This window comes from Camellia sinensis, chromosome 11 (genome assembly GCF_055761805.1).
Source record: "Camellia sinensis isolate YWXY chromosome 11, ASM5576180v1, whole genome shotgun sequence".
Classification (NCBI taxonomy): Eukaryota; Viridiplantae; Streptophyta; class Magnoliopsida; order Ericales; family Theaceae; genus Camellia; species Camellia sinensis.
This window is the reverse complement of record NC_138971.1, coordinates 6,134,849-6,157,976: the sequence shown is the minus strand read 5'-3', so window position 1 is coordinate 6,157,976 and position 23,128 is coordinate 6,134,849. Positions and strand designations below refer to the sequence as shown.

The window sequence follows — 23,128 nt, the reverse complement described above, 5'->3', positions numbered from 1 at the left end:
AAAATGGGGGTGCGTTGTGCAGACAATGCTAGAGAATACCCTATGCATACTCTGTTTGTCCTCTGTTGCAACAAGATGAACTAGGTAGCAGTGGCTGGCAAGCCACTTTCCATAGCCAGCAGGTTGCCGGCAGACCACCTTTGATAGCCAGCAGGCTACCACTGGTGGCCGATGTCCCTCACCAGTGGCCGGTAGGGACTAATGCAAAATTCAACAGTGTGTTCCTTTGGCAGAGCAGAGCCATTCTGGAAGTGGGCAACAGTGTATGTGTTCTATTGTGCAACAGAGGCTCTCTAGAAGCAAAATAGTGGCTTTTCGGGTGGAAATCGAACATGTGCATGTACATTCCTCGCTTCCCGAGGTGAAGTAATTAGTTGTTTAGCTTACTTACTTCTTTTAATTATACTTATGTTGTAATTATTTAATTAGCTAAAGTAGTTAATTAGCTGTGAGTTAATTTATTTCATTTGGTTTATAATAGTTAATTAATTAACTTAGCTTAAATAGTTAGCTAGTTAGTTTATTCATTCGGACTCTCCTTCGTGAGAGCATGATGTTGTAATAATGTGTATGTCTTCCAACCCCACGTCTTTTTCCCTTTTATTTAACTGCTTATGATGGTTAGTATAGGGACATCAGTTTAAACTAGCATTCTTCATGTTTGCATCCACTTATATTGCATGCACCGAGACTCAGTTCATCATTCCAACTGCATTGTTAGTTTAATACTTATTTGAATACATGCTTAAACCACATGCTATCAATTGATTCATATGCCATGTTAAGTAACCGAGCCTATTTTAGATTGCATATCACATGTGTTGCATTAGTCATATTGCATAGTTAGGAATCATGCATTTTTTCTAACTCTCTTATGTCTTTTTGACTTGGAATACTAGGTGAGCCTTTCCTCGCTTTAGCATATTGCATGAGTATGATTGTTGCCATGTCTAGCATGCTTACCATGAGACTAAGTGCTTAATTGATATACATGCTTGTATGCTTGTGAGTGAAGGCTAATTGCTTGAATTGGAATAATTTGAGCCATGCACATTTAAACCCACTTTTCAAGTGGTAAATTCACAAACTCTTTTCAGAAAACAAACATGACTCAAGTGTTCCAATCTTATTTTACATTCACAAACTCTTATTTCACATAGTAATGCTAGATTAATAACCGGAACAAGAATATATAATGTAAAATAAGATTCATATCATGATTAGTAGAGGCCGATTTTTGATCGGGCGAGTGGGAGGTGCTTAATTCATGACCTTCTCCTCTTGTACCTAAGTTCCCGAGCTGAGACAATCTTGGTGATGATGGATATGTGGCCTTTGGCACGAGTCATGGGTTTCCTAAATTTTCCCAAAATAAAACATTTAAGTAGCGACTCTGTATCTAGCAAAACAGTCCATTTTTTGAAATTTGATTCAAAATCGATTTTCCAAAAGATTCGCCAGATTTGGACTCTTTGGTGTTTATCTATTTCACATTGCACTTGTGGAATCAGATTCAAAACCGCGGGAGTCCGACACTGTAAGGCTTATTTTGACTTCCGGAAGGCGGCGCGAAAAAGTCGAGCTACAAGGTGTTTCTGGAGATGATCCTCCTTATACTGAAGAGGTTTCGGCTTGGGTATTGAATCGAATCAATGAAGTGAGTCAATTTCTGGGTGTTTCTTTTAAAAGACATGAGGACGAGGCTATGAAGTATTTACTACGATTGAAGAATCTTGGAGATGGGGTGCTTCCTCTTGACAGAAGGTACAATATGTCGACCAGAATGGAAAGAAAGCCAGAGAGTTACGAAAACTGGAGTACTCCATCAATTATGATCAGGTTTTGGAGGGATGGTTTGGGACATAAGAAAGGGGTGTGGAAATCAATTGATGTTATCATGCGGTTAAAAATATTGTCTTAGAATATGCGATACTTGAACGATCCAGGAAAAATGGTGTTAGTCCGATCTCTACTTAGAAGTGTTAGGGCGGATGTGGTATGTCTTCAGAAAACAAAGATAGACTACATTGGTGGGAAGGTTGTAAAGGAGCTATAGGGGGGCAATTTGTGGACTGGACCTATTTACCTGCTCTTAGGGTAACAAGTGGAGTTCTTATGTGTTGGGACCAGAGGGTGGTGGAGATGGAGGATGTAGAGGTGGGCAGTTACTCATTATCATGTCTGTTCAGCTATATTGCGAATAAGTTTTGATGGGTTTTCATTATGGAGCGAGCCAACTTTTAGAAGGAGCTACAATATATTACTTTTCGTTGGGGCTTTCTTAGTGTTTGGGTGGCGATTTTAATGTGGTTCAAAGCATAGAGTAGAAGTTGGGAGCCATTTCGATGGTGGGGTCTATACATGTCTTTTCCTCATTTATTGATAATATAGTGGATCTATCGTTTCAAGGTGACGATTATACTTGGTCTGAGGATAGAGCAATGATTGATAGATTTCTGGTCTTAGGGGAGTGAAAGGAGCATTTCTCACAGGTGGCTCAATTGAGATTACAGCGCCCGGTGTCGGATCATTGACCAGTTCTATTGGATAGTGGTGGGATCAGAGGGGGATCGACGCCATTTCAGTTTGAGCATATGTGGTTAATATCCAGGGGTTTTGGAAAGATAACAAAGAGCTGGTGGGATAGTTTCAATGTATTAGGGGAGCCCAGTTGTTGTTTAGCTTAGAAATTAAAATTGCTCAAGATTGAATTGAGAATATGGAATATAGAGGTTTTTGGTCGATTAGAGGTTCAGAAGGCTAACATTATAGACTACAGTAGTGATACAGGGGTTGGATGAGAAAGAGGTTGGGAAAATATTGACTGAGGAGGACTTGGCTTGTCAAGATGCAATTCGTAAGGAATTTGGGCATGTTGCTCATATGGAGGAGGTTAGTTTCCACCATAAATCTAGGTGCTTGTGGTTAAAGGATGGGGATCGGAATACGAGTTTTTTTTCCATCATATGGCCAATGCTCATCAACGAGTGAACCAGATAGGCAGGTTGCGAGTCAATGGAATGGAGTTCTCATCCTCAAAGGACATCAGGGCAAGCATAACGCGCTTTTATGAGCATTTATTTTGGGATGATTGGGACACTTAGAGACTAAGCTTGAATGGATTACTTTTGATGTCATTTCTGAGGTGGATTGTGTTCTGTTAGAGAGACCATTCACAGAGGATGAGGTGTTCAGGGCTTTGCAAAGTATGCCTACGGATAAGGCTCCTGGGCCTGATGGGTTTTCTATTCCCTTTTTTCAGCACTGTTGGAGGGTGGTAAAGGTGGATGTGGCGGCTATATTTGAGCAGTTTTATCAGATAGTGCAATTTGAGAAAAGTCTTAATGCGACGTTTGTTGCTATGATCCCAAAGAAATGAGGGGTAGAGGATATTCGGATTTTCGGCCTATTAGCCTTTTGGGTAATGTTTATATGTTATTGGCCAAGGTTTTGGCGAACCGACTTCAAGGTGTATTGGATGGGATGGTATCCGAGTCCCAAAACACTTTTGTGGGTGGTCGGTATATTTTAGACGCAGTGTTAGTGGCTAATGAGTGTATAGATTCAAGGCTACGGTAGGAAAATGATGGGATTATTTGTAAATTAGATATTGAAAAGGCATATGATAATGTAAATTGGAAGTTTCTTTTGTATGTGATAGAAAGGGTGGGCTTTTGGGAAAGACGGATGAGTTGGGTTCAGTTTTCTATCTCCACGGTGCAAATGTCGGTGTTAGTCAATAGATCCCCGGCTGGTTTCTTTCTTATACTTTGGGGGTTACGGCAGGAAGATCTGTTGTCCCCGTTTTTGTTTATTTTGATTATGGAGGCGCTAGGGCGGCCGTTATCAAGGGCGGTTCAAGGTGGCTTGTTGAAGGATTTTAAGGTGGGAACGGATCTATCTACTCTGGTGGTATATCATTTTTTTTACATGGATGATGCCCTTATTTTCTGCAACGTGGATCCAGATCAGATTGTGTATTTGAGGTGTGTGTTGCTGTGCTTTGAGGTAGTTTTGGGGTTACGGGTGAATCTAGAAAAATCTGAGTTAATTCCAATTGGTGAGGTGGATAGATTACCAGTCTTGACAGTTATTTTGGGGTGTAAGGTGACCTTTCTATCGGTTTCTTATTTGGGCCTACCTTTAAAGGCTTCATTCAAGGTGAATAGGGTGTGGGACGGGATGGTGGATCGTGTACAACGATGGTTGGCGGGTTAGAAGAGGCAGTATTTATCCAAAAAGGGGCACCTCACACTGATTAAGAGTGTTTTGTCAAGCATCCCGACTTCCTTTATGTCCGTTCATGTGATTTCGGTGTCAATGGTAAAGCAGATTGAGAAATTACAAAGGGATTTCCTGTGGGGTGATGAAGAGGCAATTACTCATTATCATTTGGTGGCTTGGGATTAGATTTGTAAGCCTAAGGAGAAAAAGGGTTTAAGGGTTCGCTATCTGACTGTGTTTAATATGGCTTTGTTGGGGAAGTGGTTATATGGCGTTTTGTGGGGAAGAGAGATCGTTTATAGAGGAAGGTGGTAATGGTGAAGTTTGGTTTAGGCCGAAATGGTTGGTGTTCGGGAAGAGTAGGCCAATCCCATGGTTGTGGAGTGTGGAAGGGGATTTGGTTAGCGTAGGAGGATTTTAGAAGAGGGCTCGGTTGAAGATAGGGATTGGGGACTGCGTTCGGTTATGGCATGACAGGTGGTGTGGTGAGCTTTCTCTAGAATTGACACTTTTATACAAGTGGTTTAAAGATTGAAAGATGCATTTAGAAACCATTTTTGAAAATTTTGAAATTTTGGAAATTTTATAGACCGCCTGAGCGAACAAATTATTGCTCGAGCACACATTGAAGGCTTCCAATACTTTTGCAATCTTTTACATACCGCTCAAATGACCAGAAGTTTGCTTGAGCGAACAACTCTTATCAGCATATTTTGGAAAAGTTGCATTTATTTCATATTTTCAATCTCATCTCTTCTCAAGCATTCTTAAGCAAGAATTATGACTCAATGAAGATTGATAAGCTAGCAATCAACATAAATTAGTCGGTTAAGGAATAAGTCATTTATTTAATAATGATTGATTAAGAAGCCAAGTAAGAAATCGGTCTATTTGGAAAAAGACTTAGTAATGAAAGAATAATAAAAGAATATGTGAAATGAGAACCCGATTCATTTGAATAAAGAAAGAATAAGCCTAGTAAAACTTCAGACTATTTTGACAGATAAAAACAAGAGAAGTCAAGTTTGATCAAGGAAGTGATGTTGTGTTTCAATGTGTATATGTTAGATATTTGTGTAGGTCACACGTTAACGTCTGCTTGATCTATCTGATCTGCTTCTTAAACTATCCATGAGTAACAACTCTGTAAAGCTATGTTTGATTATAAGTATTTTTTGATTGAAATGATATGATCTATTTTTTGAAATTCTATTTTATGAATCATGAATGAATGTCCATTTTTTCTTAAATGTATTTATGGCATCCTTAGTTCACATGGCCCTCGTCCGAGGGTAACAATACCGTGACTTATGTTCATGTGCCTCTCGCCCGGGGGTAACAATATTGTGGCCAATATGCACGTGGCCCTCACCCGGGGGTAACAATACCGTGGCTTATGTTTATGTGACCCTTGTCTGGAGGTAACAATACCAAGGCCTATGTTCACGTGGCCCTCACCTGGGGGTAACAATACCATGGCTATTTGTGTACAAAGATGTTGACCTTTATGGTCGTCGATACCGACTATACATGTGGGTCTTTTGACCAATTTGATCTGTTAGCTAATGGATGTACCACATATAACTGTTCACAAATCTAAATATGTATACGAATATGTTTCTAACATAAATTCTGATTTCTGAATTTGTGATGAACATCATTCATAAATCCTTTACTTTGTTGTTATTCACTGGACTCTAACTCACTGTATTATTTATGTATGTAGATGATCAGGCGTATGACCAGGCTTAGAGGCTTCTGCCTGGCCTCTGTCTTGTCAGCCAACCTATCTGCCTCCCGTAGAGGTTCCGAATATGTCAAGTGGTCATGGCTATGTAATTAAAGTTCAAGTTTTTGTTTATTTTGTAATTAGGGCTACGTCCTTTTTCGTCTTATCCATACAAATGTGATATTGTAAGGGTGATGTACGATATATATATATAGAAATGTTAAATTTTTTTTGTCCCATATATGTATGCACAGCTCAATGGACATTGCATATTTGTTATTTGCTTCCACTAGCCCCTAATAATCTGATTTTTTATTTAGAGGCCTTCGGTAATCTATGGATTACTGGTCGGTTACGATGCTAAATCTATAAGGGTGGGTTTGGGTCGTAGCAAGGTGTCTCGCCGTGAGAATATGGCTCGATGGTTAAAGACATTAAAACTCTAGTACAACATCATTGTCTGGCTTTTGGTGCCATAGGAAAGCTAATAGTGCCGCCCACTAGGTCGCTCGTGCGGGGTTAAGAGGTTCTCTTCCAGTTAATTAGATGGTCAACCCTCCCCCTGAGCTTGTTTGCTTTGTTTCCTAGTAGATGCTTGTTTGCTCTGTTTATGTTTCCTTGTAGCTTGGCTGGGTTATTGTTTATAAAATTTTTGGCATTCAAAAAAAGAAAAAAAGAAATATGTTGGTTTGATTTCAATAGATAGTTATCTTTTTGAACAAATTGTGTCATTTTGGCTTAAAGAAATTAGAGTTTGGACTTAATGGCCCAAAAGATTAAAAAATAGAACTATGACTTAAGTACCCAATTATATTCAATGAGATTACTCCCTAATTGTGATGTCCTGGGTCATTGACCCGATTTGATTATGCCTTTTCAAATTGTTTGTCTAGTTGTCTTAAGTGTCGTTTGACATGTTGGTGTTGTGAATTGATTCTTGTTAAATCGACTTAACATTTTCCCGAGTTAGAAAATTTGAGTTTTAGGCATTAGAACGGAGACAAATAGTGTGGACACCTTAGGAACACTTTTGTGCTACCAGGTGGTCCTTGCACATGCGGCCAGGAGGGCCCACATGTACGGATAGATGTAGTAGAAAAATTTGATTATGGGCATGGGCTCACATGTGCGGAAGGCTAGCGTCGCACGTGCAGGGAGTTGCGTCGCACGTACACCAAGGAAGAGTCACCACCTGGCATACATTGCAGAAAACCACACATGCTCCATGGGGGCACTGCACATATGGGAGAGGCAACCGCATATGCAGCCAAGGGCTCTACAAGTGCGGGGTTCTATGTTTTAGCGTCGAATTTTGGACCCATTTTCACTCAAATCTGATCCCTCCTCTCCTTTTTGAGTCATTTCTCACCACTCTCTCTCTAACTCTCTTTTTCTCTCTTTCCTTTCCCATTTCTATATAAAATTTTACAAACACTTCCATCCTAACAAATCCATCAAGTTTTGGAACCTAGTTCTCAAGGGCATCGTTTTAGTCGAAGTAGATCAATTTTCCAGTGACGTCAAATTTGGGGCTTTTCTCTCTTTTCCTCCTCTAAGCTTTGAGGTAAGAATTTTCTTAACGTTGTGTATGTATTTTAACTCTTTTATTTGCGATTTTGATAGTTATAACTATTTTGAAGATTAGAATTTTGTTAAAATTATATTTAATGCACAAAAAGAGGAGAAATTATTGAATATCTTACCAAATTTTCAATTGTTTGCTTAATATGGTTGTGGGACAATTAAATTTAAGAAATTTACTTTACGATGAGAAACCCCAAATTTTTTTCATAAACCATAAAATATTGAGATTTGAGAAATTGGTTTTGTGTTTGAGAAATTATCGAATTCTCAGAAAATTATGAGCATTTGTTGTGTTGAGAAAAGAATATCGGGAATTTGAAATATCACTCCTATTTTTGGAATTATTAAGAATGTTGAATTATGCTCTATATATTGCCTAAATTAGAATCCATTAAAATAGAGATAATTATTTTGGTAACAAGTGGAGGGTTGTATTGACGTGTTATAGAAATTTTATGTGAACGAGGTAAATTGAAACATTTACAAGCCATGCATATCATTGAACATTCACATGATTTTCTGAATTTAATTTATTTCTATTTTGAAAAATGCATTGTGAATTTTTGAAATTATTAAAAACAATTGAAATGTATTTAGAAAATGGGGTAAATACATTGGCAAATTTGGTTAAGGATTATGAATTGTTGAGAATTAAATTGGCTTTAGGTCCACGATGAAAGTTCTAAAATATGTGCGGAGTAGGTTTTGATTTTCTTCTAGTTAAAAGCCAGTAAATTGGTTTTAATAGTGCTCAATGAGACTATTTGCAGACGTATTTATTGCCCTTATTTTATCGAAAAGAATGTTTGATTTGTAATGGTTTTTGAACAAGTGCATTGTATGGGTTTTGGCATGGTATTTGATTTGCATTCACTTCATGATATTGTTAAATTTCATGCACTTCATTAAGATTATATTTATTGAGCTTTATGATTATCCCTATGTGGAAAATTATTTTCAGGTGCTGATGGTGTGCCTCAAGGTGATGGCCATGAAGGATTTTGGAGCAGGAGGATTTTGGAGCACAAGGCTCATTTATGTTTCTTATTTTGTATCGCCAAGGGCTTGTATGTTTTAGGATGTAAAATCTACTTTTGACGTAACCCGAGCAAGACCTTGGAACTTGTAGTCTTTAAGGCATAAATTTGTATTTATTTAGCCTTCATTATCATGGTCACATGCTATAGATTCATATCATAGGAATGATGAATGTATTAGCGCAAGTGATCCTATTTTGTAAATCTGTAGATGAAACTCATAAATGAAATATAGGGATTTTAGTATGAAATGACCATTGAATTGTTAGCTTCCGCATGAATAATGAATTGAATGTGAGTTATATTTGTTAGACCGGGTTTCAGTATTTTGTGGATGTTACACCAATAGAAAAAAGTTTTCTCCAACTCAGGTTGTAAGAACTCCTAGATCTCAAATGATGTGACATCTTATGATTGGTTAACGGATTAAATAGTTATTTGTTATTTATTTTAGGTAACTTATGTATTTTTTTATAATTAAATTTTTATCTAAAAATATATAATTCAATTTTGATAATTTTTAGATGATTTATCACCTGAATTTTTTGTTTCATGATCAAATTGTTCCACAATTGTATTACACTATTAAAACCCGATGAAAATCTGTCTACATTGGGCAATATTGTGTGATAAAAATATGCAAAAAGTTCACTGAAAAAAAAAACACAAAAAAATGCCATTTTTCATTATTACTTGTTTTTGACAATAAAATTTCAGAGTTGTTCACAAATATAAAAAAAGTTACTAAGGACAAAAAAATAAAATAAACAAATTCAAAAATTAAAACAAACATAATTTTTGTTGCGAAACGGTTTGATCCTACAAAAAATAAATAAATAGAATAAAAATCAGCTGATGAATTATTCAAAAATTGTAAATATTAAATTTTATATTTTTAGATAAAGATTTAGTTACAAAAAAAAGAAGATAAATAAGTTATTTAAAATAAATAAGATTCCAAATATAAGTTTCCTTAAATTGTACAATCTCTTAACCAATTATTATTATTATTATATATAAGATGCCACGTTACTTGGATTGTAGAAATTCCTCCATGCTAGGTTGGAGGAAACCTTCTCCCCTTGTTTAATTGTTCAGTGTCTAAAATCACAATGTTTACTTTAATAATACTCATTTAATTCCCAAAGTGAAGAATAAAAGGGTAAAATTATTAAATTATGTGTAATTATAATATACATACATATATATATATATATATACAGTAAGTGCACAGTGGACTAAAAGCTCGAATAGAAGCTTTTCATGAAAAAAATTCACTGAGAAAGTGGAAGATTCTCTATTGCCCTAAACCAAAAGGATGAAAGAAATGAAAAGAGAAAGAATATAAAGACAGGATCTGTACAGAAAAATTAAAATATATCAACTAAAAAGTGGCAAAAATAAATTTTTAAGGGAAAAGAAAACAATCAACAGACTAGTATGTTATTATGTGCTTACAGACTACAAAGTCATGAATTCCTTGAAAAACATTCTGTTAGTTAGGAAACTACTCTGAGAGGAGAGTTGAGGAGAGAGTGCAGTACAGATTGCAGCAAGATTACCAGAAGTAGTAGGTATCTCTATACATCCACCGAAGTAACCCCCATCCAAGAAGGCTTGACACTTTTATACCTGAGTTGAGAATCTCTGAAAGGGATATATATATATATACATAATGGAAGTGTCAAACATTGTCTGGCCAGAACTCCCTGAAAAAGGCCCGCTCAAATTCCTTCTCTCGCAAATTCTTTTCAAACTCTTGCATTTTCTTCACCCTTTTAGACATGGCCTTTGCTTTCTTTCCAGAACACACCTAACATGAGTAGTGACATCATTAGCAAGCAATGACACAAAAAAGGTTGAAGCAAGAGTAATTTAGGGGCCATATACAGATGGCGGTAGTAGTAAATGGGTACTCCAAGACTACAATACAAGTATACATCAACACAAAGGGTCCAGCCCAGGTACACAATTATATGCTAAAAGTAATGATGTTCTCTCTCTCAACCTATCATTGCCCTCCAGCCAGTTTAGCATTGACAGTGATTTGTCTAGCAGGAATTGTGTGGAAGGTTGCACTCACTCTCATTTTCTTGTTGAAACGACACAGTAAGGATTGCGCCATTTTTTCTCATACTGTGGCAAACAACAAACTTCAACAACAAAGATGAGTCATCACCAGAAGAATTAAGGAACTAAACAAAAGGAAGACGCCAGAAAGACACCTCTAAGGCAAAATGAGCAGCACTTCCACCCTAAAACCATAACAAGTCACACCAATCCATACAGACGAACTCGACAACCATGGACTCGTTAAAAATGCTAGAAGAATGGATTGAGCTTTGGGTAAAATCATTGACAATCTCAAAGAAAAAATCCAAAAGTTGCAGGAACAACTTGAAAAGAAAAAGGCGCCAGAGCCCCGCAAGACCAAGGAGAGAGAGTAGAAGGGCGTTGGCAATCATGCCAATGAGAGTGTTACAAGGGTTCAAAGTCACTAGAGATGAAATGGAGAGCAATCCAAACTATAGACAAGAAGCAAAAATCAGAGCACAACGCAAAACTCATAGCCGGTTGAATAGAAGTAGTCCAACCAAGATCCAACCAAGACGTAGAAACATTGCACAAAGAGTGCAGATTCCAACCTAGGGTCATGATAGATAAAGTCTAAAGACAATCTCAGAATGTGGTTGGTTGGATCATCTTGAATGAATGAAGGTAACACAACCAAAGGCATAGACCAAAGGGATATCAAGCAAATCTCTGCTTCTTCCCCATCTAAGGAGATAGAAAGAGAATCCTCACCAAGGAAGTTATTCCCTCCAAAGTTTACCACGTACTATGGGAAGTCAGACCCAGTGAGCCACATTTTGGCACTAAAAACAAATGATGGCCCTTTGGGAACCAAGCATTAATGCGTACTATGTTCCCTTCTAGTTTGGGAGAGGTGGTTCTCAAATGGTTCCACAAATTGACACCGCGATCTATCTATAGATGGGATCAACTAGTAGAAGCGTTACATCAAGGTTTACTACCAACAAGCACCCCGGAAATCGATGTCAGTGAGCCTAGGGAATATGCTCGAAGGTACAGGGAGGCTTATAATGAAATTGTGCACTACATAAACAGTTAGCTATTGCATCCTTCAAAATCGGCCTCTCACCACAGAGTAAGTTATCAGTCTTTGACTAAGCAGGCTTCATCTAGCATGGCTGACCTCATGCAGATGATCAAAATACTAAAGTGGAGCAAGATATTAGCTAAGCAGAGGTACGAGTCATGTCCCCAACAAGAACAAACAATAAGGAATCAGAGAAAGAGCAGGGAGGCTAAAAGCAACACAGATGAAGCATGGGAATGACCAGAAGACTTGTCAGGAAATCAACATTGTCTTCAAGGAGCCTATTGACAAGATCCTTGACCAAATAAAAGCTCACCCGTATTTCCAATGGGCTTAAAAGATGTTCGGGGATCCCAGAAGGAGAATCCAGACTCTCCAATGTGCCTACAAGAAAAAGAAAGGTCATCTCACTAAGAACTACCAAAATCTAAAGTGCCACTCGGATAATGCACAGAACCAAACAGAGGTTCAATTCCAATTGGGGTCATAAATATGACCCATGGACTCATAGACTCCACATAGAGGTGGGCAAAGGCCTAGTGGCCTGCCCACCCACCCATCCTGCATTTTTTAGGGCTTGGGATTAATATTTAAGCCCATTGGGTAGGATAGGGCATGGTTGGGCTGGGCTGAACTTTTAGGCATGTTAGGCTTGGGAATAGTCCTTGAGCCAAACCCGGCCCAAGCTAACCCAATTATTAATATATTTTAAATTACAAATATATCCCTTGAGGTTTGCTTAAAATATGAATTGCCCCCTATGATTTTAGAAATTACAAATACCCCTTTATCATAATTTTTTATTTAACAAAATTAATAGAAAAAAATGAAATTCCTAACTACTCTTCTATACAACAATTAAATTACTTGAATTGTTAATTGAAATATATTTCTGACATCATTAAAATTTGTTAATTGAATTGATGAATTATTAATAAAATTGGTCATTTGTTAGGCAATTAGAAACTTGAAGAGCGGGATGTAATTTCTAGAACCGCAATAGGTAATCTGTATTTTAAATAAACATCAGGGGGTGTATTTGTAATATACAATTTGGGTTTATTACACAGACCTTCCCTGAGGTATTTGACAACTACAAAAACCTCCCTTGTAGTTTCTGAAATTACATTAACCTCCCTTACTTTTACTGACAATATACAAAAACCTCTCCTTCATTATCTAACTGTTGAATAAGATAACAAAATTTCTTATGTCAACAAATTTTAATTTCAAAATTCCAAAAATACCCTTATTCTCTTACATCATTCGTTGTCACTACAACCAAACATCTCACAACAGTATATTATTTTGACAACCAAACAACCATCTTCTTCCTCTTTCCCACATCCACCGTTCCAATAAATCCACCACCATCTTTGTCACCCACCCCATTACCTCCACCATTATTACAAAGCCACCATCTCTTTGTCACTTGTTGGCAAGCCACAAATCATACTTTGGTAAGTTAGATTCCTTACTAATATATATATATATATCCATATAGATGTAGATATATACACAAAAAAAATAAAAAATAACAGAGAGGCTGAGTATTGAACAGAGCAAATAAATATGAATTTTGAAGATATTATATAGATTTATATATATGCCTGTGCATATGTTTGAGATGCAAAGAACAAAAAACAAAATAAAATAACAATAAAGGCTAGGACATATATATATTAAATCTGATTTGTAAATATTTTATATGATTGAATCTAATTTGAACATATATATATATATATATAATGTGAAGCATAGAGCTACAAAATAGAGACCCAAACCCATTACATTGTTGTCCAAATTGTAAAGTGAAGCAGAGTTCTACATCGTCACCAAAAATCAACCCACTGCTCATTTATAGAATATGAATTAATTGTTTTTGCAATATTAACTAATTGAATGGAGTGAGGGTGAGTGACTGGATAATGGAACTATGGAGTGATTTAGAGAGAGGACATGGTGAAGTTTAGAGAGAGAAGGGGCCAGGTGAAGAAGATGGGGGAATTGGATTGTGTGTGGTGAAGTCAATGACAAGGGAGGAATGTTTATTTTGAATTTTTTATAGGAGGGTATCTTTGTCGTTTTAGTGGCAATGTTAACACTGTTGGTAGACAATTCTGATAGGGGAGATCAGTGTAATTTTAAAAACTACAAGGGCAGTCTCTATAATTGCCAGATACCTCAAGGGAGGTATGTGTAATTAACCCTACTTATTATATTATTAATATGCGTATATAATTTACTAGTAATTTTTGTTTAAAATAAAATAATATCCTAAAAAATACACCAACAAAGCTTTGACTTAGGATAAATGGACAATAACTAAATATCTCTTCATCCTACCACCAGTGATGAGGTTCCCATCTGAAAGAGGGGTGGACAAAATTCAATGAGACCAACTCACCTTGCTTTCTAGCCGCACTAAAGAACAACACCATGACAGAACATTTGAGAACAACAGAGGTGCCCAATCAACCAATCTTGGAAGATGTAGGAGCACAACCCGCCAAAAAAGTGGAGGAGAATTTGAAGAGATTCCAAATAGATCAAAAGCATGCCAACAAGCATTTTTTATCAGCATATCACAGAGTGCCAGAATGACTTGGTAAGCAAGCAACCACTTATGTAGGCGCCTATGCTATTTCTTTCTTCTTTCTTTTTTAGTTTAGTGATAGTTAGTCATGATAAGGAACAAGAGCTCATTTCCTTCTTTAAAATTTAGAGGCCTTTGCTTGGACACCATATGGTATGCCTGGGATAGATCTAATTTTATATGCCATAAGTGGAGTGTGGATCCCAAGCATAATTCCAAGGTGTAGTGGAGAACATCATTCGTTGTCCAACAACATGCAAAAGCAACCATTGAAGAAGTCGAACGGCTATTGGAGGTAGGTGTTATTCAAGAAGTCTATTATCCTAAATAACTAACATTGAGGTCTTCAAGAAAAAGAATGGCAGGTGAATGGTTTAAGTAAACTTTACAAGTCTTAATAAAGCATATTCAAAAGATAGCTTCCCACATTCCAAAATCGATCAATTCGTGGATGTTACTGCATGACAAAGGTGGTAGAGATTTTAAACAAATATAGACTAAGAAGTATGGACACAGACACATGACATGACGCAAATATGACACGGACATGCCGACATGACAATTTTTAAAAATACAAGATACGACACGACACGTGAGGGACACACACATAATATATAATTTTATATATTTATTATATGTCATATATATGAATATGTCATTCTAAAACAATAAATAAATGCAATATAAAACTAATTTCTATAAATTAACATTATTTTTCTTTTATCATAAGTTATTTTGTTTAAACGTATAATTAATTTTGTGTGTCTAATCAATGGACACGTGTGTTTAAGCAATGGACACGTATGTCCTCCAAGTGTCCAAAGAGTGTTCGAATCTAAATTCTATTTTAAAAAATAAGACATGTTTGGATGAGTGTAGTCAGACACATGTCGGGAAAGTGTCTAACACAGACACGCCACCTTTTTTGAAGTGTCCGTGCTTCTTAGGATATAGAGGATACCACCAAATAACCATGTATGCCCCTGATAATGAGAAAACAATTTTTATCACTCCACAGGCATATTTTGCTACAAGGTGATGTCATCCGATTTGACAAGCATAGCTACAAACCAACATCTAAAAATGAAGATGTTTCAAAGTTTGATATGAAACACCATGAAAGTATATATTGACGACATGGTGATCGAGCACTTTTCTTCCCAAAAAAAAAATTATGAGGATCTTCTAAGGTAGATCCCTCCTGTTCCTATCAAAGAGTGAGTCGACCATCATGCCGACATGAAGAAATCATTTGACATGCTTAAAGCCTACAAATTAAGGCTTAATGCATCAAAAATGTGCCTTTGGCATCGGGTAAAGAAAATCTTTAGTTTACCTGGCCACACATTGAGGGATAGAAGCTAATCCAAACCAGATAACAACAATAAAGGAAATAAAAACCCCAAAGATAGCCAAATCCATAAGTTAACGAGGATGACGACTGCACCAAATAAATTCATTAGCAAGTGGTCAAATAAGTGATGACCATTCATCTAGCTTCCGAAGAAGAAGAATCAGCTTCAATGGATTGGGGAGTGTGATAGTGTTAGAAGAACTAAAGACATGCTTACCTTACCCTCCATTACTCTCTACACCCCAAGATGGCAAGGAGTTGTACCTATACTTATCTAAAAACAACAAACCCCGTCCGGTAACACTTATTGGCAGTTTTTTTAGCTTAAAAAATATTTTCTTTTGAGTGTTATACTTTGGTAAAACTTTGGAAGTTTGTAGCTTATTTGTTTTTTAAGCTAAAAAGGCTCAAAGTAAAGTTAAAATGTAAACTTTTTCTAAGCTCATTTTGGGATATTTTTTAGCTAGTTTTTTTTTTTTTATATAAACCAAACTCCAAATTTTACCAAATAGAGCTACAATCTGACAAGGAAAATGGTGTTAGAATACCAAATTCCACCTTGGACTCACAAGGGGGATAAAAGTGACATCTAAATTTTAAAAATCCAACAATAGTATAGATAAATATATCATCTCCCTAATAGAATCACAGTAACTTTATTGTCCTATGATGTGATTCCACATCAAAAATATACCTCTCAACCCTCTTCCAGTTGCCTCAATTAAATCTAAGCAAATAACAGAACATATCATAATATGAAGCAAAAAATGTATCAAAACCTTTAATGAGATAAAGAAACAAAAATATAGACATAGACAGTAACACCAAGCTTGTTAGCCCAGTAGCTGAGGCAAGCATAAATTTGTTTATCATTAATGTTTTCCTTGCAATGAAAAACCTAGCTTGTTACTCGAAGTCAAGTTCTTCCAACTAGTGCTGCCTCAAAAGTCAAGTTATTGCTGATTCATACTACATAGACCTCTTTCCTCCTACGGCACACTCTACAAGTTTTGCTAATGAAATAGCAGGTTGTTTAATATCAACCCGCCAGAAAATTGTCATGCACGATCTACATTATCCCTCCTCTTGCAAAGATAATAGCAATCATCTTGAAGTATAGTTGGCAATGTCACTTTAATTAGGCCACCTCTATCAAGCAAACTTGGGCCTTCTAACTCTGCATTTATTCTAATGAATTACTCATGCAGCCCGCCATCAAGTTCCACATTTATTTGTCTTTTAACAATAAGAAAGTCTAAGTAACGTTTAAACTAGTCGTCTATTTGTTCAACCCTCCAAAACAAAAATTCCTTATACTACTAAAACATATCCGAAAATCATGTAGTTAAGATTGCCAAAATGGATATATAGATAGGCTACTCCATAGACCCTCTAGGGAGTATTGCCCCATAGCAACCACAGCACATCAGCAGGGAACCCCACCGCACAACCGCACATACGTCGAGGCCAAAACTAAGGCTCCCCGCATGTTCTGGGCGTTAAGAAGTATGTTTAACCCCAACAAGGGACTATGGAGACTTTAACCCAGTCTTTGAGCGAGGAATTCGCAGGCCTTACCACTGAACCAACCCCCTGTTGGTTAAAAAATCATGTAGTTGGCATACTACAAACATACCTTTTGAGTCTTGACCAATGAAATACATACCCTTCAACCAGACATCTAAAAGAAGTGTATCTAATTGGTGACAACTTCAAAGAAATCGAAATTGGATCTTTTATAAACTTCAACCAGACATCTAGTAGTTCCCACAAGCATTAATTCAAGATCATTGTTTTGACTTGGATATTTTATAAAGTGAACAGTCATCAGCAAACAATGAATGAGGTATTTGACTAGTTATTTTACTCCATTGAGCTTCATTAACTTTTCTCTATGGTTATTTGCTCTTCAAGGAATTCCACATCAGCACTCCACTGTGAGCACTTTATTGGTTTTGTTTCATGATCTGCTAAAAATCTTTGTTAGCTTTCTAAGCTCTATGGTTATTTATTCATTTTATTTCATCATATTCCTAAAAAATCTATCTTATTTAATCAATGAAAGAAAAAACAATTGAACCAACAACTGAATAAAACAATGAAACTATAAGAGCAAATGGAACTTACTTTGTCAGGTTTCCTATCAGAAACAGGATGTTCAGAATTTTCCAAATGCTGTGGTTTCTTCTTAACTTTTTCTGCTCCCAATCCACGCTTATTCTTCTTAAAATAAGCCTGTACAGGCTCCAACCTGCCCTGTATATGAATGGACTAATTACGTAAACATAGAGATAGTACTACACAATAAAAAGGCTTTAACTTCAGAAGGATAAGCTATGATGCACTGCAAATCAAAATAGGAAATAATAACACATAGAAGATTAAACAAGAATGAAATTTCCATACAATCTAATCAGGATACTGCACCTTGGTAACTTTATTACTCATATTTTCCTACTTATGGATCACAAAATTTATTATATAATTGAATCTGCTTCACATGCTTTCAACCAATGTTATTAAAAGTGCGCCTAGGCATGCGCCTAGACCCAAGTCCCATCCAAGCCCAAGGTTTGCGCCTTGTAGTGTTCCAGGCCAGACGACTTCGATAAGGTGCGACTTCGATAAGGTCCCATCCAGGCCCAAGGTTTGTGCCTTGTATTGTTTCAGGCCGAGCGACTTCAATAAGGCGCGCAACTGGTCCAGGGCCCAAGGCTTGCGTCTTGAGGGCTTTTTTGTTTGTTGCTTTAATTGTTTTGTTTAAAATCTAACCATTGATTTAATATGATCTAGCTACAGAAGATCCCTACTCTTATTACGCATGCCAATACATTGGGTATTCAACCCCAAATTAATGATAGAAGAAAAATTAGCCTTAATTTCTAATATCTGAAGAACACTTTATTGCTGCATGCCTTCATTATTTAGTCCAGCAACTCCAAAAATTCTTCTTCACGTTGTTGTCTTCTTCTTCTTTTCTTACTTTCTGTCTCATTCTCTTCTCTTCTTCTTGTCCATGTTGTTGTCTTCTTTACTTCTCTTCTCTACATTGCTATCTTCTTCTTCACATGGTTGTGATGTTGTTGCCTTCTTCTTCCATCTTCTCTACTTATTCTCCGATCTCCTTTTCTTTCTCATTATTCTTTAGACTGATCTATTTTTTACCCCTCTTGTTATTCTTCTTCTCCTCTCTTTTTATTTATGTTTTATGTTAAATTTTGAAATATTGATCATTTGTCAAGGTTAAAATAGTAGTGTTTGTTAGTATTTATATTTTTAAATGTTATTTCATTTTACTTATGTTGAATCCTAAATTATTTGCTTATATTAAATTATATATTTTTTGTACGTACAAGGTGCGGCTCACTTCGGTGAAGCCTGCACCTCGCCTTGCACCTTGAGCTGAGGCCCCAAGAGACCTTGGCACCTTGGTGCACCTATCGCATTTAATAACACTGCTATCAGCATCATCATCCAAATGCATGAAAGACACATATTTGATTTATAAAAACAGGATCCTATTGAAAGAAAAAAGTAATAAGTTTTGATCCTATTGAAAAAAAAAGTAATGAGTTTTGATCCTATTGAAAGAAAAAGTAATAAGATGGGAAAGAGACACATAATATGTTCAACTACGTTTCTAATTAGAGAAATCTTGCCATCAAAGGAGTGGAAGTAGATGTGAATAACTTAATCTCAACATTTTCTATCTCAGTTCAAGTTGATTCATGTAATTCTTTCTATGGGTAAAAATCATTCTGCATGCCATGAGATATTACATGTTGACCAAAAGGTTTGCAGATGTACCAATGTGTTTCACATACCTAAAACATCATCATCCATGTCAAAGGTATGTGAAACACCTTTTTATGTCTTATAGGGTAAAAATCAATATTAGACAGACACGGAAATTACATTATCTAAAAGAGCACAGATAGGTTGCTCCTCAATTGGTGGTACAATTTCAATCAAAGAGTAAATCTAAATGGTATGCAAATTTATTGTTGAATATTAGCATATAATTTTGTTTTATTTTCATAGATAAAATCAAATATTTTTCTAAATAATGATTGGTGCTGAAATGATAATGAGAAAGCACAATAGAAGATAATTAAATATGTAAACTAAGATGGTTTTGAGTAATGGGATCCTAGTTGGGCAGCACTGTCTGCATTGCATGTCTGGCTTGCTAGATATATTGGTGATGGTTCGACAATGCTTCTTCTTTTGTTCCCTTAGATATGCTGATTTATCTGTCAAGAATTGACCAATGTCATATCAGAGACTTCAGTCTAAGGAATTGTTGCTATTCTTGCCAAATAGGATGGCCAGTTCTGAAAGCTGTTGGTTCTGGGCTATTTTGGGGGGTGTTAACGATACAGTATATTGGTTTGCAGGCCAACCTTGGAGCCTATTGAGATGAAAAATATTACCATTTTGAGAATTAAGGTAGAACTTAAGGTGGTGTTTGATAAAACTGAAAACTAAAAGCTAAAAATTAAAAACTGAAAGCTAAATGCCGCATTTTTTAAGCTAAAAAGCAGTTTGATAAAAATTAAGGCTGTGTTTGGTTGTATTCTCCAAACAAATTTCTACTCTATGTTTTGAGCGTGTTGTTCGTTTAGAGTTTTAAAAAACTAATCCCACACTTACTTACTTTTGAAAACTCTATCCAAGGTGGGAAAATTTGGGTTAGCCGGTCGTCCTCCAGACATCCGGCCGGTTGACCGGAACAGTGCATATTTTTATTTTATTTTTTATATTTTAAATAAAAAAAAATTCGGAATTTTTAAATTTTTTTATGAGCTTTAAATAAAATTTTAAGATGTGTGTTTGGTTACGAGTTGTAAGTTTTTGTATCAAATATCATATGTCATATCAAAAATTCTCCACTCAATTTAAAATTCTTTTAAAAACTCATTCACCAAACAAATTTTCCACACTCAAATCATAATTCCAAAACTCACAAACTCAAAATATAACTCAATTCTCAAATCATATTTAAAAAACTCTACCAAACGCAACTCAAGTGTTGAACTAAAATAGATTGTTTGATATAGACAAGATCAAATTTAAAAATTATTATTTTTAAATTGTAACTTCCAATTTTTATATTGTAATAGTGGCGTCGACGGCACCAATAGCAATGGTGGTGGAGGTAAAAAGACAATGGTTATGGTGATGGTGAAGGGGTAATGTAGTAAAGATAAAAGGCGGTGGTGCTTATAGTGGTGGAATGATGGCAGTGGTTATGGCAATGGTTACGGATGTGAAGGGTAGTTGTAATGGTCGTGGAGAGGCGGTCGTAATGGCAATGACAACAGTAGTGGCGGTGGTGGTGTGGTGGAATGATGGTAGTGCCAATACAACGATGACAATTGTGATGGAGGTTGTGGTAGTGATAGTGATAGTGGTAATGGTAGTGGTAGTAGATTGGTGGTGATAGTAGCTGTAGGGGTGGTGGCGATAGCGAAGATGGTGGTAAGAGTGGTGGTGACGGTGGTAGTAGCAACTGTGGTGGCGGCAGCGGTGGCGGCACTAACTATGGTGGCGGTGGTGATAAGAGGGGTGATGGTGACGGTGGTAGGAGTGGTGATGGAAGCGGTGGTGAGGTTATTACCATGTATGTCGACACATATGTATTAGTTTTTATAACTTCAGTCAGAATTAAGTAGTTTTCAATCACTTAAAATTTTCTTAATTTGTAGCCTACATTTTAAGTGCTACTTTTGTAGTTATCAAAGGAGCTTAATGAATTTTCACCAAATACATTTAGTTTTAAATGCTGAATTAGGTAATCAAACATCAGCTAAAGCACACAACGTAAGTCTACTACAATCTATGCCTATGTTGTTTTCCAATCATTTCTCTGCAGTGCAGTGGTGGACACAAAACACATGGTTGATAATCAAATAATATCGCAAAGAATAAGCTTATTGATGAACTGGAAGTACAAACAATGGTTAACAAATATTTAAAAAAATTGGAATAAAAAGAAAAACGGTCGTTTCTAGATCAAAGTTTAAAAAAAGGAAAAAGAAAGAAAATAACACAAAGGAGGCGAGAGAGAGGAACCTGCTCAGAGATACCAAGACCTGTCCCTTCTTTCCAACCGTGCTTCTTCAGGAGCTGCCAGACAAATATAATCCAAAACCCCCACCCAGATCAGAATTAAGATTATTTACTGCTATCATGTTCATATACATACAAAAACGAAAAAGAAGAAGAAAGCGTGTGTATGAGTACTTCAATTTAAAACGAATTTTTTTTAAAAAAAAAATATATATATATATATATAGAGAGAGAGAGAGTCGTATGAATAATTGAAATAGAATTACCAAACATATACGCATAAACCCAGAGGGAAAAAGGCAAAACCTGAAAGCCAATATTAGAAGAGTCGATGATGCGCGGTTCTGAAGAAGATGATGATGTCGAATCCCGACTACCACTCCCAACCCCCACGCCCACCCCCATGAATTCACCGCCCTTTACATCTCCCATTAGTAAAATACAGCAAGATTGAACAATGATGATTACACGAATTGGCTCGTGCAACCCTAGGCAAACCCTAGAGTAGTGTATTGGTTTTTTTTTTTTTTTTTTAATTTGATTACAAAAATTGTGAAGAGGAATTTTTGTTTTTTTGTAATTGATTTGATAAAAAAAAAAAAAAGTGAAATTATTATAATTTAAATATATCATTTTATTTATTTATTGTTTTAACTTATTCTATCTTTATTAATTATTTTAGTAAAAAAAAATAACTTGCCAAACACCCCATTAGTAGTAGACTAACGTTAACGTTAAGTCAATCTCGGTTCGGGTCAAGTCGGCACTGCATAAAAATGAATTTTGTGTTTATCTAAGTTAGTTTAGTCTTAATATTGGGCCTCTATATCTGTCCAAGCCCGGTTAAAAAATTAATTATAAATCTCAAATCCACTATTTGTTAAAAAAATAAATTATTCTATAATTAAATTTAATCACATATTATATTTCTTAAATAAATATATTGACATCATTATAAATTTAAAATGTTTGTGTATAAATTGAAATATTTCTTAACTAAATTCAATCACCTATCACGACAAATATGAGTTTCAATAAAATCAACAAAGATAAAATTTAGATCCTAACAAAATATATATTTTAATGTATTACAAATAAATAAAAAAATTAATTTAATAGTGTGCCAGGCTGAGACAAAATGGAAATATAAAATCCCAAGCCCAATCCATTACCCATTAATATTTCAGCATAAAACTGTTGACTCAACCCGGTCCTACGGGCTAAACAAACTTCTCAAACCCTAGAAAAATAAGGCTAAATTGACGACTGTGTGGGCCAATGAGTTTATATCCACCCCTATTTTATATGATTTTTTTTTGGTGAATACCTATTTTATATGGTCTATTACATATAATGGAAGCTATTAGAATATCTCCAACCATGTATCATTTATTTCACCAAATATGAGTAA

The 23,128-nt window shown here is 35.9% G+C and overlaps 1 protein-coding gene across 1 annotated transcript; it reads right to left on the bottom strand.

Annotated features, from left to right (window-relative positions):
- Positions 1-9,932: 9,932 nt before the first annotated feature.
- LOC114301375 (uncharacterized) lies at positions 9,933-22,301 on the bottom strand. Its single transcript, XM_082893496.1, has 4 exons — positions 22,024-22,301; positions 21,721-21,774; positions 17,773-17,901; positions 9,933-10,387 (listed from the first exon to the last, which is right to left on the bottom strand). The coding sequence occupies exons 1-4, from the start codon at positions 22,147-22,149 to the stop codon at positions 10,259-10,261; spliced, it is 438 nt and encodes a 145-aa protein (XP_082749622.1). The 5' UTR covers positions 22,150-22,301; the 3' UTR covers positions 9,933-10,258.
- Positions 22,302-23,128: the final 827 nt, after the last annotated feature.

Bases quoted from the DNA above. Each gene is read 5' to 3' on its own strand.
- LOC114301375 (XM_082893496.1), bottom strand. From the start codon at position 22,149: ATGGGAGATGTAAAGGGCGGTGAATTCATGGGGGTGGGCGTGGGGGTT. The intron at 21,775-22,023 runs GTTTTGCCTTTT...TTTGTCTGGCAG, and splicing joins CTTCTAATATTGGCTTTCAG to CTCCTGAAGAAGCACGGTTG. The intron at 17,902-21,720 runs GTTCCTCTCTCT...ATTCATATACAG, and splicing joins GTCTTGGTATCTCTGAGCAG to GGCAGGTTGGAGCCTGTACA.